The following is an 18,660-nucleotide window of genomic DNA, read 5'->3' as shown; positions in this document are numbered from 1 at the left end:
CAGAACAAGTTAGAATGGCGATGCGAGCAGGGTGCGTGTCGCTGCCGGCTTTGAGCAAACGCTCGCATGCTCTGCCCGCGCTGACCGAAAAACGAAGTTAAACAAGCCTTTTGCGCCACAATAACCTTCAGATTAAGAAGCCAGACATCAAATCTGTCTAAAGGAGACTTATCCATTCACCACGCACACAAGTTTTTACTACCGTTGCGCGAGTGTTAGTAAATGTGGAGAGGAACGAGCGGCGACACCGGTTCCGATACTAACTGCGCGCGATAGCCATTCTAACCTCTTTAATATGTTCTGTTGCACAATAGCACGGGGTCCCACGGCATAGACCCGAATCTCAAGTCCATTCAATATTATAATGACGTCTCTTATGTTTACAAGAAAAACTTAACTACAATCTGTGAGCTGTAAGAATGGTTTTCGGGAAGAACCGGGTGTAATCGTACAAAAGAAAGTGATGTTTGCCGCCGGGCTTAGGCGGAGTATGTGCCATTCTTAGGAGGTCACTTTCGAGTTAGGTCACGTTCAGGGGCAGTCACTTTCTGAGTACCTACGTCACATTCTGAGTTTGTCACTTTCTAAGTTCATCACATTCTGATTACCTACGACACTTTCTGAGACGTCACTTTTTTAAGCATAGTAAGATTTACCTAAGCGTATGCACTAATAATGGATACCAGCAATCATTTTAACTGTACTGCATTCGACCGCTTTTATGTATGACAAAATGACATACTCAGAAAGTGACGAACTCAGAAAGTGACGTCCTCAGAATGTGCCGTCCTCAGAACGTGACGTAGGTAGTCAGAATGTAACACACTCGGAATGTGACGTCCTCAGAACGTGACCTAACTCGAAAGAGACCTAAGAACGTGACATACTCCGCCTAAACCCTACTCTGGCTAAGATGTCTTAAGATCACGCAATAATGGTCTTTATTTCCTTTCCAGCTAGGCTCCCGGTGGCCTGTCCTGTGCCTGCCGATCCTGCTGGCCTCGGTCTGCGGGAGCGACATCCTCATGGTCACCATGGGCGGCACCAAGTCACATAAAATGCCCTTTTGGGAACTCTCCAGAGGTCTTATCAGGAGGTATGTATGAAATATCTCTTCGCCTCGATTTTTTAACTATACTTTCTCACCTGCACTTACTTTTAATACTTTCTTTGTCTTACTCTAAAATCGAGAGGTTTTACTAGAATGTCTAGACTTCTCGTCTTAGTGCTTTCCTGGTTACATTTTAAAGGACTTTTGCCACCATCCCAAAAATTGGAGCAGGAACTGATTTATACGAAAGTGATTACGGTCTGACCTTCCACTCAAGAAGAAATAATAGGCCTTATTGAATAATTGCGATTAGGACTTACTTTCTCCTACATAGTCAAGATAAAGATCGTTTGCGCTACGACAAAGAAACGCCATGTGTCTCTCTTTCGCACTTATATGCGTATTAGCACAAATGATCCTCGTCTCGGCTAGGTCCCCAGGAAATCAATTTGTAAATAATGCGTCATGTTCCTAGAAACTGATTAGTACTGAGCCAGTGTTTGAACCTTACCTTAAGTCCCCAATAAAGTAACATGTTCATGACATGGGATTTTGCCAGAGGTCTCGTCACTTGTCAAAAAGTAAGGTCTTACTAGTAAACTTAGTCTACTAAACAATGTTACTCATTATGTACTGCATATTAACATTCACATAGGTGTGTGATAAACTACGCTAGTTATTTACTACGTTGCCTACGGTGTGATAATAAATATTACTTTGAACCTTGTGTAACTCACCGCTATAATTACTATTCTGTACGTGCGAGTAAGTGTATAATCAAATAATTACGTTGGACGTATGGTATTTATTAAAACGGAGACGAGAAATGTTATTGCCTTTTAAAACTGGTTAAAAAATATTTGTAAGTTTAATTTATTTGAGTTTGAGTTTGCTTCCGGTCCCATATTGGGATACCCTCCTCCAATTGAGGGGGGGATTTATAATTTAAATCTTCTCGAGGCAGAGGTGTAGGGTTGGAGCCGGTGTAGGTAGCTTTATTTGACGTTCATAAGCGCATTGTAATATGCCTACTTGAATAAACTATCTTTTATCTTATCTTATTTTATCTTTAGTTTTAAAATAAGAGAGGATACAAAGTTTAAAAGTACGCGCGGTTTGTGTTCTCCTTAGAACACGAAAAACAAAATGTCTAAAGCAAATTACTAGGGTTTTACCTACTTTGGGGTTACCTACACAAATAACTGGGTTCAGCAAGAAAATAAAACAAATAACAAGCAAACAAACAATTAAACTTTATTTGCAAGTTTTTGACCTAAATGTCCTATTTTACTCCCAGTATGTAGTTTTAAAAACAAAGAAATAAACAAACATAATAAAACTCACTGATTAAGTACAAATAAAACCTACAGATTACTATATTACATAACTAGCGACCCGCCCCGACTTTGCACGGGTTAACAAATTATACATAAACCTTCCTCTTGAATCACTCTATCTATTAAAAAACAGCATCAAAATCCGTTGCGTAGTTTAAACCTTTTAACCGCCGAAGACTGATATATAAGACGTACAAAATAGGGCTCATTTCGCCGCTGTCTGATAAATGAGACAAAACTTCGTACCCCCCGGCGACACGAGCACGCTCGATGACGTATTTATTCTATGGCGGTTAAAAGGAGATCTAAGCATACATAGGGACAGACAGCGGAAAGCGACTTTGTTTTTATACTATGTAGTGATTTGGCACACTACCCAATATTACAAGTTATTTACGATACAAGTGCGGAAAAGAGTAAAATCGACACGAATTTTGAATTACCTATTCGCACGTGTATCGTACAAGGTTTTAGAGTACATATGGCACTTTGAACTCTCGACATACGCACGGAAAGTGCTATTTCCCGCACTATACTTCGTTTTTTTTAGGATTAGAAATTTGGTAAACAATCTTGATGTGTCTTTTAATTGAAAAACACTTTTTAAAAATCAATAACTATTACTTATGAAAGCAGAAGACTATAAAAGATCGTATTAGATTCATAATTATTACATATTTACCGTAACTTATTTTTAAAATGTGTTTTTCAATTAAAAGACACATCAAGATTGTTTACCAAATTTCTAATCCTAAAAAAAACGAAGTATAGTTCGGGAAAGCAGCACCGTACCTACGGTAAAAATAATTCTATATTCCAGAGGCCACAATGTGACATTCATGAGCGCCTTCCCCCCCGACTTCCACATCCCCGGTCTGGAAGAGATAGCCCCCGAAGGCCTGGCGTCCTACGTGAGGAACTACATGACGTACGATCTGGTGGGGGCCAGGATGAGGGGGGAAGAACCGTTGCCAGTAAAGGATATCTTCAGATACGGATATGAGGTAAATGGTAATGACTAAATGGAAGTAGTTAAGTCCAATAAATGATAACTCACGTTAGACCGGGCCGTGTCCGGGCCGGAGCTTCCGGCGCTTACTTTTCTACGACAGATGACAGGTGATCTCGTGATGCTTTCCATAGAAAACGAAGCACCGGAAGCTCCGGCCCGGACACGGCCTGGTCTAACGTGAGTCATCCTTAAAGTGTGTTTTCTAATAAACCAATTAACTTTTTTATAAATCAGCCAGCATTTGCTCTTTGTCACATAGTTTTATATTACCTACTTACTTTTGACTTTATCGCCGAAAAATATGGCCACCAATTGCCGTTTAGTTATGTAAAAAAAAATGTATATAGTTAGATAATAAGAAATTATTTCGTACGCCAAAAGGCACATCATGGCTGTTCCTTAGAATATTAAGTTATCATCTATTTATGTACCTGTCATGAACGAATAAAGAATTGAATTGAAATGAAAGCAAAAAATAAGCAATAGTAAGTACATTACTATACTCATAGAGGCCGGAAACGAAGAGTTGCAGGCAAAGTAAATATATTAGACGGCACCGGATACGTAGTATTTCCGGACCTAATTTATTTGAAGTAATTCATGGCGGAGACCCCGGATTCTTGTCGCGATCACGTGACAAAAGGGTGATTTGGGGAGTAAATGGAATGGTAGAACAAGATAATACTTAAATTATAAGATAACTAATAAACGTTTCAAATATGCTCCGTTAACATCTGTCCCAGTGGAAAGAAGCTTTTCTTTTTTGAAGTGGATATATTCTGCTAGAAGACGTAGCCTAACCGCAAGTCATTTAGAACAACTGTTGATCTGTTACGGAGAGTCCGTTAACAATAGAGCGACGTCGACATTTTAATCTTTTTTTTTTTGTATTATCTTATCTTAATAAATCCGTATTAATTAATAGGTACTGTTCCATTTACTCCCCAAATCACCCTTTTGTCACGTGATCGCGACAAGAATCCGGGGTCTATGTCAACATTTCATTGCAAGTTTGAGACAAATAAAACTTCACCAAACTGATATAGATGAATGAAACGGTACTTGCCTTTATAATTCTTCTATTTCTCCCTCAAAATATTAGCGCTTTCACTAAATAAATGATCCATTACCTATTCCATCTTAATTAAATGTTAAGCATCTTGTACAGTGTTTAGGAATATTTCAATCAACATCCAACGAATGGAAATTAATAGCATTGTTAACTTCGAAAAGACGATACTACCTACTCTGTTTAGCTATCATTAAATTATTTACGATCGCTTTAAGTAGGTATAGCTACCTAATTAGGATTGTTTCGACGATATTTGCATTATTGTATTCCGATCAAACATTTCAGGAAAAACAAAGAAAATCGAGTATTTAATGAATGGTAAATATTTAAGGCCTGTCCACGCATAACAGATTTTTGCTTAATTTGGAAACACGTTGCAATGTGTACCTCATTATGCAAAAAACGGTATAAATTCCTAGTTTCCAAATATAACATACGTAGGATAAGGATGACTCACATTAAACCGGGCCGACCGGGCCGTGTCCGGGCCGGAGCTTCCGGCGCTTACTTTTCTATGACATGTGATCACGTGATGCTTTCCATAGAAATCGAAGCGCCGGAAGCTCCGGCCCGGACACGGCCCGGTCTGACGTGAGTCATCTTATATTCGTGCGCAGAAATTTTGCTGTAATTACCTGTAGAATCCAGCTGATCTAAGATAACTAGTCACGCTTTTAAACCTATTTCTTTCTAAATGTGACGTTTGCATTCAGACTGCTCCAGCATTACTGCTGCAGTATTGCAGCGCGACATTACTGCCAACGGCATTATTGCCGCAAATATTTATAATCCGAGCAGCAAAACAATTGCGCTGAATAATCGCCAGTCAAATAGTCTGTAAGGTGATCCTTGAAGGTTAGGTACGAGTAATGGACGAATTCCAATTTCAAAATTCTATCTCTTCATATCCACAGGCCTGCGATGCCTTCCTGAGCGACATTGAAACACGCGCTCTCCTCCGTTCGGGGCGGAACTTCGATCTGATCATCCTCGACGGCACCTACCCCGAGTGCGCCTTCGGCATCGTCTACAAACTCAAAGTCCCGTTTATGTACATCAACACAGTCGGCTTCTACGCCATGCCTTTAAGCAACTCCGGAAGCCCTACTCCATTCTCGGTCACCCCGTTCTTTGGCAAAGCTTATACGGACAACATGGGCGTTTTGGACAGAGCTATGAACGCGGCTTGGTATATCGGGGCTTATACCATGCATAGCGTCATGGCTGTTTTTCTTCAAGGAGTGCTAAGGAGACACTTTGGGCCAGAGATGCCTCATGTGTATGATATGGCGAAGAATGTGAGCTTTATTCTCCAGAATGCCCATTATTCTGTGTCGTACCCGAGACCGTACTTGCCTAATGTTGCGGAGGTCGCGTGTATACATTGCAAGGAGGCGAAGAGGTTGAATCCGGTAAGTTAATCTAAAAGCTGCTTTATTGTTGCGCCGCTGTAGCTGTCAATTTATTTGACAAAATGAGTGACTTTCGCCGCTACATTACCGCCGTGATAATGACGTTCAATCAGCCACTATGTATTTGCACATAGCTGTAAATTTCCAAAAACTAATCAAAGTTGTCAGGCGCTAGTGTAAAACAGCAATTTAACAAAAACATTTACACAAGTCCACAATAAGATTTTTATAGAAATTTCTGAACTCTTTCCTTAGAAAGTTTTGCAATTTGAAAAACTTTCGGGAGGGTCATCAGTGCTTGCAAGTTCTTTTCATTTCAGCATATATTAGGTAGGTACAAGCATAATACTGCACCAACTTAGCAAGCCAGAGAGTTTTGAACCACTATACTAGAGTCTGTGCGGAAAGAGAAGAGTCGTGAAATGTATGGGACCCAATACATTCTACGACTCTTCTCTTTTCGCACAGACTCTATGACTATACATATAAGCATTAAACTCCGATGAAAATAGAGTTGGACAAATCCAACTCTGCACAGAATTTGGCGGTAAATCGAGTCTTTGTCACTGCAAAATTGGTGCAGTCGGCTAAGACGGACCACCTATTTAATTAAAATGAAAAAACATTAATTAAGCAAAAAGTTATTGCATTACAAGTTGATAAACATTGGTAACCGCACTAGGCATGCCTGTATCACGGCAACATAACATTATGTTATGACCAAGTATGCCTCAGCCGGTTGACAGAAAGGATGATTCACTTTAGAACGGTCCGGGTCCGGGCTGAGGCTTTCCTCGGTGATCACGTGATGCTGTCTATATAAAACTGAAGTGTCGGACGCCTCGGCCCGGACCCGGACCGTTCTAGTGTGTGTCATCCTCAAAACGTTTGGCAAATGTTAGTTTGTGTACAACTAAGCACTACTATGACATTGACCTATAACTGTATGTTATGAATAGTAAATTTCATTTCATTGTTCCCTCCAGGACATTGAAGACTGGATCTCGGGCGCCGGCGACGCCGGTTTCATCTACATATCCATGGGCTCCTCCGTCCGCACGTCCAAGATGCCGCTCTCAGTCCACCGGCTCATCATCAACGCGCTCGGCAGGCTTCCTCAGAGGGTGCTGTGGAAGCAGGATGGGGAGCAGAACATGACGGATATCCCGGCTAATGTCAGACTGTATAAGTGGCTGCCGCAGCAAGACTTGTTAGGTAAGCATCGGTTGAAAAGTACTGGGTTGAAGTACTGTAAAACCACCTAATTATAGTCTAGTAACACTTCTACATCTTCATGGGCTTGTCCGTCCGCACATCCAAGATGCCGCTCTCAGTCCACCGGCTCATCATCAACGCGCTCGGCAGGCTTCCTCAGAGGGTGCTGTGGAAGCAGGATGGGGAGCAGAACATGACGGATATCCCGGCTAATGTCAGGCTGTATAAGTGGCTGCCGCAGCAGGACTTGTTGGGTAAGCATCAGTCAAGAAAATACCAGACAAGACTGCTTGGTTGAAGTATATCTTTGAAATTTCGACATAATCATTTCCTGACAACCTTTGGGTAAAGTTCAAAGTATTTGGTAACGGAGATAGATAATTTAATCAAAATAGTAGGTGTTGCAAAACACGTTACGAAGTCCACTTTCATTCACACAATTACACAATAAACATACTAATAGATATGTATAAACATACATACAAATATATGTAACATAAATCGAAATAGGTAAATATAACAGCAACATGTCAGTCACAGACTCTGGGCCTCCTGTATTCTGTATATCTCATGGGCTATTACCTCTACGAAGTAAGTCTGTTTTCCTAGAATTTCTATTACTAACCTAACGTACCGGCTACGAAACGGGTGTACGTAACGTATATTTCTGTAACCCATTTCTGAATCGCCTGAAGCGTCACGCTAAAGCAAAACGGTTCTTAAATTAAATTGCATGCACATTATTTGACTTTAATTCCGCTCCTTACTGTTTCAATATAAATGTTAGTTCTGAAAATACAAGGGTTATATACCTAATGTTATGAGACTTTTCTGTATTAAGTAGCGAACGTTGTTCAAGGTATTTCATACTTAAAAATAATTTTTGACGGCAACTTAATGATATGCGTTTAAAGCAGCCTTTTGAAAGTAGTTATTTAGATATGCATAAAAATCTTCAGCTTCATTGCGGTGGTGGCCGAGTGGATATGACGCCCGACTTTCAATCCGGAGGTCGCGGGTTCAAATCCTGGCTCGTACCAATGAGTTTTTCGAAACTTATGTACGAAATATCATTTGATATTTACCACTAGCTTTTCGGTGAAGGAAAACATCGTGAGGAAACCTGCATACATCTGCGAAGAAATTCAAAGGTGTATGTGAAGTCCCCAATCCGCATTGGGCTAGCGTGGGGACTATAGCCCAAGCCCTCTCGCGCATGAGAGGAGGCCTGTGCCCAGCAGTGGGACGTATAAAGGCTGAATTATTATTATTATTCATTTATTTATCTTTCCTCTTACGTTAGGTTATTTATAATATGAATATAAAAGTAAAATATAAAAACACTTACAAAACAATAAAAAATACATATAAACACATTATAAAAAACCTAACCTAGAATGCCGCCGGCAGCGGGGCAGGGCCCAAGCTACCGGTGGTCAGGGCCGCAGAGAGAGGAACCGGCGGACTATCCGCGCCGTGTCCAAGATCACCGCCTTCTGCATCTGGCCCTTGATCCAACCACCTAGCGAGAGTCTCTCAAGATGTTGGTCGAGACTCTTCGCTATTAGACCGTTCGCTGAAACAACTATCGGGACAATGATCGTCGAATCAACATCCCACATGGCGGTTATCTCGTGAGCCAAGTCTAGGTACTTACTGGACTTGTCCTTCTCGGCTTTCACGAGATTCTCATCATGGGGGATGGTGATGTCAACGAGCACGGCCCGGCGTTGCGCTCGATCTATTATCACAATATCAGGCTTATTGGCTACAATAGTCCTGTCAGTGATAATAGATCGATCCCAATAGAGCGTGGCACGACCATTCTCAAGAACTGGCACAGGTGAATACTTGTAGTACGGTACTTCGCGGTCCACAAGACCGTATAGAAGAGCAAGCTGTTGGTGAATAATCCTGGCTACGAGATTATGTCTGTGCAAGTACTCGCCGTTAGCAAGATGAGAACAACCGGAAATGATATGCCTGAGTGACTCTCCGGGACGGCGGCATGCCCCACAATTGTCGACCGTACCGTCCTTCAGGATATATTTCCGATAGTTGTTCGTCATCATTACTTCGTCCGCAATTGCACAGGCAAAACCCTCGGTTTCTCCGAAGAGGTCCCCGAATCGTAGCCAGTTCACCGACGCGAGCAGGTCCACATCGGGTCCCGTGAGGGCCTTGTAGAACCGCCCGTGTAGCACCTTACTCTCCCATGCCGCCTTGCGATCCGCAGTACTTAGTACCACAGGTTTGCGCCAGTTCTCGTTTGCCAAGGAGAGCGGCGTGAGGTTCCTGTCTACTGCCACCACATCACGATGCATCCCACACTCGTTGTTAAGGAAATAATTCCTGAGATTGTACACCTCGCGGTTGTGGAGATCCTTGGCGTTTAGGAAGCCTCGGCCTCCACATTTCCGTGGGATGTACAATCTCATAACTGACGAGCGTGGGTGTAGCATGCGATGTGCGGTAAGCAGTGATCGGACCCTCCGATCCAGGGCGTCCAGCTCGGTCTGAGTCCACCTTAGTATGCCAAAGGAGTATGTGAGTAGGGGCATTACCCAGGCGTTGAAGGCGCGCACTTTGTTGCCTCCTGACAAAAGACTGTTAAGGACTTTTGTGAGCCGACTGAAAAAGCGCTCCTTCACCGACCGTCTAATACCTTCGTCCTCAATACCCAACGACTGTGACATACCAAGGTATTTATAGGTTTCTGATTCAGAGATAGATCTGAAAGCCATTGTCTCAGAGAGTTGTAAATTTGTTGAATTTACAACCCTCCCCCGCTCTACATGTATAACCGCACATTTATCGACACCAAACTCCATGTTGATGGCACTACTGAAGACTTCGGTAGTTTTCAGTAGGTCCAACAAGTCTTGGTTATTTGGTGCAAATAATTTGAGGTCATCCATGTACAGAAGGTGAGAAATGACTTCACCCTCTCTCCGAAGCCGGCAACCTAGTCCCAAATCTTTCAGCAGGGTGCTGAGGGGATTCAGAGCTAGGCAGAACCACAGGGGACTCAGACTGTCACCCTGAAAGATTCCTCGCTCAATCCTTATAAAATCCTGCGGACCAGAGCGGTCATTCCCGCCTCCTGGTTGACGAAGGACGGTGGTCCACCGCCCCATACACGCGCTTAGGAAGGCTCTCAAAGTTGCATCAACTTTATACAGCTCTAAGACCCTCCCCAGCCATGAATGAGGCACCGAATCATAGGCCTTCTTGTAGTCAATCCAAGCGGCTGAGAGAGCCCCCTTGTTCCGCCGGATTTGTTGGCATATGGTCATGTCTATGAGGAGGAGCTCTTTAGTACCACGGGACCCAACCCTACATCCATTTTGAGCGGAAGCCAAAATATTATTTGCGACAATGTGCGCGTTGATTTTTGCTCTCAAAATGGATGTAAGGAGCTTGTAGAGTGTAGGCAAGCATGTGATGGGTCTGTAGTTTTTTGCTTCCGTGGTACTACCGGACTTGAAGAGCAGGAAGGTGACACCAGTTGTTAAGGAAGGTGGGAGAGAACCAAGCTCGAGGGCTTGTTGAAATTGTGCTGCTAAGCAGGAGTGCGAGCATCGGAACCATTTTAGCCAGAAGTTGTGCAATTATTATTATTATTTCATTCAAAGTGAAGATTTTTTATTTTATTATATAGCTTCATTTCTAAGGAATAGTGTCTAAGGAATATTCAACGCGTTCGGGTGTTAGCCAAGGGTCGATCTTAGGTCCACTGCTGTTTGGCATTATGATCAACGATCTTGAGGAAACCGTTGAACATGCCAAATGTCTACTCTACGCGGACGACCTGAAACTAATACTTGGAATAAAAAATATGAGTGACTGCAAAAAGTTACAGGATGACATCGACTCTATTTTTCAGTGGAGTACAACTAATGAGCTGCACTTCAATGTACCCAAGTGTTCTGTCATGACGTTTAGTCGAGCAAAAAATCCTATACATGCTGACTACAAACTTGGGTCTGAGAGTATGTCTCGAGTCGTAACAGTCAAGGACTTAGGCGTTATCTTTGATGATCACTTGACTTTTCATGACCATATTAAGAAGTTAGCTGCTGAATGTTTTAAAAGGCTTGGATTTGTTATCAGGAGTGCACGCGACTTCCGAAATCCAAACGTAATCAGGCTCCTGTACACATCGCTGGTTCGTAGCAAACTTGAGTCTGCGGCAGTCGTTTGGAACCCTCATGAGAGTACTTACGCACTGCCTCTGGAGAGAGTACAAAAAGCACTTTAAGGTTTCTGTATAAAAAAATGCATGGGTACTATCCCTATCTATACCCTACTAAGTTTTTGCTGGGATTACTTGGCTTCAACTCGCTGGAGGTAAGGCGTAATTACAAATTTTTGACATACATGTGTGGCATATTGAGGGGAAACAGCGACTGTCCCGACTTGGTGTCAAGACTTGTAAGACTTTCGGTACCGTTCGTGCCCAAGAACCTGCTCAGGCCGCGGTGCCCTAGCCTTTTAGCTGTTCCTCTTGCGCGTACAGTTTCCTGCAGAAACTCTCCGATTCTCCGAGCACTCAGGACGATTAACGCGTTCTTGTCATCAGCTCCTGATTGCGATGTGTTTGCCAGCAGATGGGTGAATGTGTGTCGTGAATGTCTGAAATACTGTGAGAGGATGGATGAATGAAACTTTTTGATTTAATTTCATTTATTTTGTTTAATTTTATTGATTGACACGAAAATGTATATTACCTAGTTGTATATTTTAAATAACTTGACATATTTTTAATTTATATTATTTATAAATTTGCCAGCGCTTTGGTGCGAACTGTAATGCTGTGTAAATATATTGTAATAAGTAATAATAATAATAGTGGACCTGCTCGCGTCGGTGAACTGGTTACGATTCGGGGACCTCTTCGGAGAAACCGAGGGTTTTGCCTGTGCAATTGCGGACGAAGTAATGATGACGAACAACTATCGGAAATATATCCTGAAGGACGGTACGGTCGACATTTGTCGGGCATGCCGCCGTCCCGGAGAGTCACTCAGGCATATCATTTCCGGTTGTTCTCATCTTGCTAACGGCGAGTACTTGCACAGACATAATCTCGTAGCCAGGATTATTCACCAGCAGCTTGCTCTCCTATACGGCCTTGTGGACCGCGAAGTACCGTACTACAAGTATTCACCTGCGCCAGTTCTCGAGAATGGTCGTGCCACGCTCTATTGGGATCGATCTATCATCACTGACAGGACTATTGTAGCCAATAAGCCTGACATTGTGATAATAGATCGAGCGCAACGCCGGGCCGTGCTCGTTGACATCACCATCCCCCATGATGAGAATCTCGTGAAAGCCGAGAAGGACAAGTCCAGTAAGTACCTAGACTTGGCTCACGAGATAACCGCCATGTGGGATGTTGATTCGACGATCATTGTTCCGATAGTTGTTTCAGCGAACGGTCTAATAGCGAAGAGTCTCGACCAACATCTTGAGAGACTCTCGCTAGGTGGTTGGATCAAGGGCCAGATGCAGAAGGCGGTGATCTTGGACACGGCGCGGATAGTCCGCCGGTTCCTGTCTCTGCAGCCCTGACCACCGGTAGCTTGGGCCTTGCCCCGCTGCTGGCGGCACCCTAGGTTAGGTTTTTTATAATGTGTTTATATGTATTTTGTATTGTTTTTGTAAGTGTTTTTGTATTTTATTTTTATATCCATATTATAAAATAACCTAACCTAAGATCAGAAATAAATAAAGTGAATAATAATAATTTCTCGCACATCTGTTTTAAAAATTGACTGTTCTTTTGTTATGTTTTCACGATGTGTGATCCCTTAAGGGTAAAAGCCTCCTCCATCTTTTTCCATTTCTCTTTGTCGGTAGCATTATTCTCCCAAGTCTTTCCTGCAATTGCTATGATGTCGTCAACCCATCGTTTTCTTTGTTTTCCTGAGTTTCGTTTGCCCAGTGGGCCTTTCCATTTGGTTGTTTGAATAGTCCACCTTTTGTCTTTGTATCTAGCCAAATGTCCAGCCAAAGTAAAGATAAGATAAAGATAAATTTGATAGTTTATTCAAGTAGGCATATTACAATGAGCTTATGAACGTCAAATAAAGCTACACCGGCTCCAACCCTACACCTCTGCCTCGAGAAGATTTAAATCCCCCCCAATTGGAGGAGGGTATCCCAATATGGGACCGGCAACAAAATAAGTAAATAAATAAGGACATAACTCGCGAAGCAATATGTCACAGTAATCTCAGTATTGTCGTTATTATATTATCATGCTACTCGTGTTTCATTCTCGCAATTGCGCAGTTAGAGATTTATTGCTAGGATACAATTCCAGGCGCTATTTTGTTTTGGTGCTATTTACTAGACTAGCGACCCGCCCCGGCTTCGCACGGGTTAACAAATTATACATAAACCTTCCTCTTGAATCACTCTATCTAATTAAAAAAAAACCGCATCTAAATCCGTTGCGTAGTTTTATATATCTAAGCATACATAGGGACAGACAGACAGCGGGAAGCGACTTTGTTTTATTTTATACTATGTTGTGATAAGAAATGTTATTTAATATCCTAAAGTACCTTTGTGGACACACAGTTTGTGTAAATATACAAATGTGGGTTACATTTGTATATTTACACAAACCTTTTCGTGCCTATTTTCCTACTACTGTATCCATACTACTTACCTACGCAGCTTTTTCTCCATGCAATTTACAATTTTACATAGGTATAAGTGGTACAACGCGATCATCTTATTCTAGTTCTTATTCTTAAATAATGATTTCATGAGGCCAAGCAATAGCTATGCTAATGCTACAAAATTTGAGTGTCTAAATAGACGTTTTTTGCGGCATAAACGGCTGTATCTTTTTTTCAATTTTCATTAACTTAGAAGTTTGATTTTTTCACAGCTTCAACACCTGACAGACCTGTGTATAATTATGGTTTTTAGTTCAACTCGATACCTCCACGCGTTTCCGAGATAAAGGGTCTTGACAGACAGTCGGACGGACGGACACCAAAGTGATCCTATAAGGGTTCCGTTTTTAGGGTTCCGTAGCCAAATGGCAAAAAACGGAACCCTTATGGATTCGTCATGTCTGTCTGTCTGTCCGTCTGTCCGTCCGTATTTCACAGGCACTTTTTTCCGAAACTATAAGAACTATACTGTTGAAACTTGGTAAGTATGCAGATGTATTCTGTGAACCGCATTAAGATTTTCACACAAAAATAGAAAAAAAACCAATACATTTTGGGGGTTCCCCATACTTAGAACTGAAAATCAAAAAATTTTTTTTCATCAAACCCATACGTGTGGGATATCTATGGATAGATCTTCTAAAATGATATTAAGGTTTCTAATATCATTTTTTTTCTAAACTGAATAGTTTGCGCGAGAGACACTTCCAAAGTGGTAAAATGTCCCCCCCCCTGTAACTTCTAAAATAGGGTCGTTCTCGCATTTCGTGCAAATCGGTGTTTTCGGAAATTTACCAAAAATGTGGTGGCGTTTTCGAATATCTGTTAATGCAAGGTTGTAACATAGGGCCTAAAGTATATGTATCTCCAATGAACAATTCTAAAAAAGTTAGTATTTTCTTTATATGTACAATTAACACCCAATTTTTTCATTCATCTCTATATGTAACGCGTGAAGATATAACTTTGACCTACATTTTAACCTTAAGATACTACAAATAGAAAATTCGTTGTTTGTGCAATAAATGACTTATTTAGTTATGTTTTAAATCGTATAATATTAGAAGCTAGAAATAAATAATAAAAACTATACAGCAGTGTATGGTTCAAGTAATTTCTTCATTACCGACGCGAGAAATAGATTAGCTATATTTTGCTACATAGCGAGGGTATATAGCGCCTACCGCCGATGCCACACATTGTTCGTCAGTCAGTTGGCCGCATGATCTCGTAGCGGATGCCCGTGTGCCACTGTTAGCGAAAATATATACGATCTCTCGGGTCGGGAAGGAGTGTGGTTCTCGATAGTCTTCATCGCCATCGCGTGATTTATACAGTAAGTAGCAAGTGTACATTATTATAATTATACGTAATGAAGTGTTTTAGTGTCGCCTTTCAGATGGTTTATTCTGCAAAATTAAGGTCTGATGCCAACTGATGTAGGCGACAAAAACTTCCAAAACTTCATTCATATCGGTTTCATTCACTTCTTTTCCTTCCAATTTTACTGGGGAAGGTAATGAATGACTTAAGAAGGTAATGATAATATATTCGAGGCAGTGCATTTAATGAAAAGAGGCTTAGTAATTATAAATACTACGCTGTTATAAACATTTAAAACTGTATATGATAATAGGGGAGCCTTTGTAGTCTAAGATGGTCGACCTTCACCGATATGTCTGACGGATGAAACTTACATATTATGAAAGAAAATATGTTCCTGAACATAAATAAATAGGGTTGCTTAAAGAAATATGGTCAAGACTATTTTTAATTATTTTTTGAAAAAAAATTTTTTTTTTCAAATTTCACCGATCTGTCTGACAAACAAAATAAGTTCCAATGGAAAGTATACAACTTGTACAATATAAATCAACTAGGTTGCCTATCTTTTCCCGGTCACTATTATGTGGTTATAGGGTTGCTTGCGAAAATCCGATCACAAATAAGGGTTGCCAGGCTTTTAAATAAAATAAGAAGGGAAGACTTTTAGCGATAACTCATAAACGGCTTAACTTATCAAGTTTGCTTTAATTTTGTTTGAATGAGTTTATTAAGCACTATTTTTATGATTTTTTTTTTCATATTTTTGGATCGATTTTTCAAAAGTTAGAAGGAATAACCGTTTTTTGTTCTTTCTAAATTATTATTTCCGAAATGATTCATATTATCAAAAAATGTTGTTTGCAAACTCCTATTTATTTTTAAAGACCTATCCAACGACACCCCACACTATAGGGTTAAAACGATAAAAATAAATTACATAGGTACAAAACGCGAATGATTTAAATATATTTTGTCTATGCTAATTTTTGAAAATTTGAAAACTACGTTTTATGTGATATGGTGCGCAGATGTTCAAACCGACTTAACAAACACTTGGGGTTGACAATCTCGACTTATAATGATGATAAGTAAATGGTAAATGTACCATCTAGCTTGAACATTATAAATTGAGATTGTCAACCCCAAGTGTATGTTAAGTCGGTTTGATCATCTCCACAGTGCTTAAGACACATGTTTTTAATATTGTCGATTTTAATTGGTGTTAATTTTCTTGAAATACAGTTTTTTTATGTTCGATTTCATAAGTTTGTTTCATTACCGTCCACAGATAAAATTACCATCTCGGCCGATTTCATTACCAGCGCGTAGTTCATTACCAGTAGCCTTATTAAATGAAAAGTAATAAGGTTACAAAGGTGCCTTTAGCAGAAAAATGTTAATAAATGAATCCACAAATTGACGAAACCCAAAAGTTTACCATTTAAAAGAAAAATTACAAATCGAGAGAATCTCACCGATTTGCACGAAATGAGAGAACGACCCAATAAGAGAATGATAAAACTAAAAAAAATATATGATCTACATTACCATGCAAACTTTCACCGAAAATTGGTTTAAACGAGATCTAGTAAGTAGTTTTTTTTTAATACGTCATAAATACCCTAAATACGGAACCCTTCATGGGCGAGTCATACTCGCACTTGGTCGCTTTTTTCCTTTTAACCCAAAAAGGGGTAGGTACGCTCGTAGCTTAATTTACTTATATTAATTATCAGTTAATCATGTAATTAATTATGAGATAGTTGGTGAGTTGATTTAAATAATTCAAAGTAGGTATTATCTGTTTTCTACATTTTTTATACGTACCTATTAGTTATCTTTTATGCAATGACAATATTAATAAATTAAGTTTCTTATTTTTAAGTTAATTATTTGTTCTTAAAAACAATTAAAATGTAAGGTTAAAATACTTATTATCATTAACTCGCTTTTGTAATGGGAACATTCAATTATTGTTTCCATCAATTCAGCTAGATTGTAAACTAAATACGATTTACCGGCCATGTCAAGTTATAATTAAATTTTAATGTTAATAACTGTCTGTCATCAAAGTGTTTAATTATATAGAAACACTTTGAAACGTTATTATTAGATTGTCCAATAATTAAGAATTGGAACGTCAGGCAAACATTATTTACGAATTAATTATTATTTATAATTAGATTATTTAAGTACTGTGCCGTTCAACAGAAAATTATTTTAACAAGATCAGCACGTGCGCTAACTCTTGTCGCATGCGTGTCGCGCTATTGTCACGTCCTGATAATATTCACGGCGTTCACTGGAGATTTACCATTAGCTTTTCGGTGAAGGAAAACATCGTGACGAAAACTACATACATTCGTGAAGAAAATACAGACTGATGTTCTAATTTTTTTTTCAGGTCACCCAAAGATTAAGGCGTTCGTCACCCACGGAGGGCTACTTAGCATGTTCGAAACTGTCTACCACGGGGTACCCATAGTCACAATCCCAGTATTCTGTGATCACGACGCCAACGCCGCCAAAGCTGAAATCGACGGCTACGCGAAAAAGCTGGAACTCCAGTACTTAACATCGGAAAAACTTTATGAAGGCATCAAAGAAGTCATAAACGTGCCAAAGTACAAGACAGAAGTGAAATACCGACAAACGCTGTTAAGAGATCAGAAAGAAACGCCGTTAGAACGCGCTGTGTACTGGACCGAGTACGTCATCAGACATAAAGGAGCGTACCACCTCCAATCGCCAGCCAAAGACTTAAATTTCATCCAATATTACTTACTAGATGTCGCCGCTTTGGCTATACTTGTAGTTTTCATAACAGTATCACTTATTACCTATGTCTTAAGGGTTGGATTCAAACGGTTAGTCAAATATGTGCAGAATAGACAAATGAACCAGTTGCTGGATAAGTCCAACGATTTGTTGAAGCGATCGAAGAAACTTATAGACCACACGGCGATGTCGAAGAAACATTTGTAATACCAAAATTAGGTAAAAGGTACAATGATTTTAAGGCATAATCATGCTTGGAGGTTTATTTTGTACATATTAAAATTTAAAATCCAGTGCTTGGAATTGTTTTGTAAGAAAAAACAATAAAATGTTTTTCAGATACACATCATGTCATTAGGCTGGAAAGTAAAATACTTACATTGTTTTTTTAATGTAATTTGTATATATCTTACTTAGAAATATTGATGGCGCGATTAACTAATTTTATCACCATTGAGAGCGCCATCTGTTGACCACTAGGAGAAATATGCTCCGTTTTCTTATTTCTTATCCTATGTGTCTGTCTCTATTTTTGTCGAAACCGAACTTGTTATGCGGAAATGCAGAATAGTTTCGGGCAAAAGTTACGTATAAAATCTCCATTAATTGGCTTGGTTCGTGTTTATCTTAAAAAGTCAATAGATACAGTTGTTTAAAACAGCAGGAAATTTATATTATTCATTGATTTACTTTATACAAAACTACACAATAAACACTGTCTGTTCTTAACTGAAGCCAACAGTTCATTGAGATAGGAAAAGT

At 40.0% G+C, this 18,660-nt stretch overlaps 1 protein-coding gene across 1 annotated transcript in view; it reads left to right on the top strand.

The window, feature by feature from the left end:
- Positions 1-18,164, top strand: part of LOC134653336 (UDP-glucosyltransferase 2) — a 52,765-nt gene extending 34,601 nt beyond the window's left edge. Inside the window, exons 2-6 of the mRNA XM_063508670.1 lie at positions 957-1,096; positions 3,209-3,392; positions 5,387-5,884; positions 6,871-7,099; positions 17,525-18,164. Of these exons, the coding sequence (XP_063364740.1) occupies positions 957-1,096; positions 3,209-3,392; positions 5,387-5,884; positions 6,871-7,099; positions 17,525-18,105 (1,632 nt within the window). The 3' untranslated portion in view covers positions 18,106-18,164. The remainder of the gene's footprint in view (positions 1-956; positions 1,097-3,208; positions 3,393-5,386; positions 5,885-6,870; positions 7,100-17,524) is intronic.
- The last annotated feature ends 496 nt before the right edge of the window (positions 18,165-18,660 follow it).

Source organism: Cydia amplana, chromosome 13, assembly GCF_948474715.1.
Source record: "Cydia amplana chromosome 13, ilCydAmpl1.1, whole genome shotgun sequence".
Classification (NCBI taxonomy): Eukaryota; Metazoa; Arthropoda; class Insecta; order Lepidoptera; family Tortricidae; genus Cydia; species Cydia amplana.
Note: the sequence above shows the minus strand (reverse complement) of the source record. Positions and strands in the feature narration are given on the sequence as shown.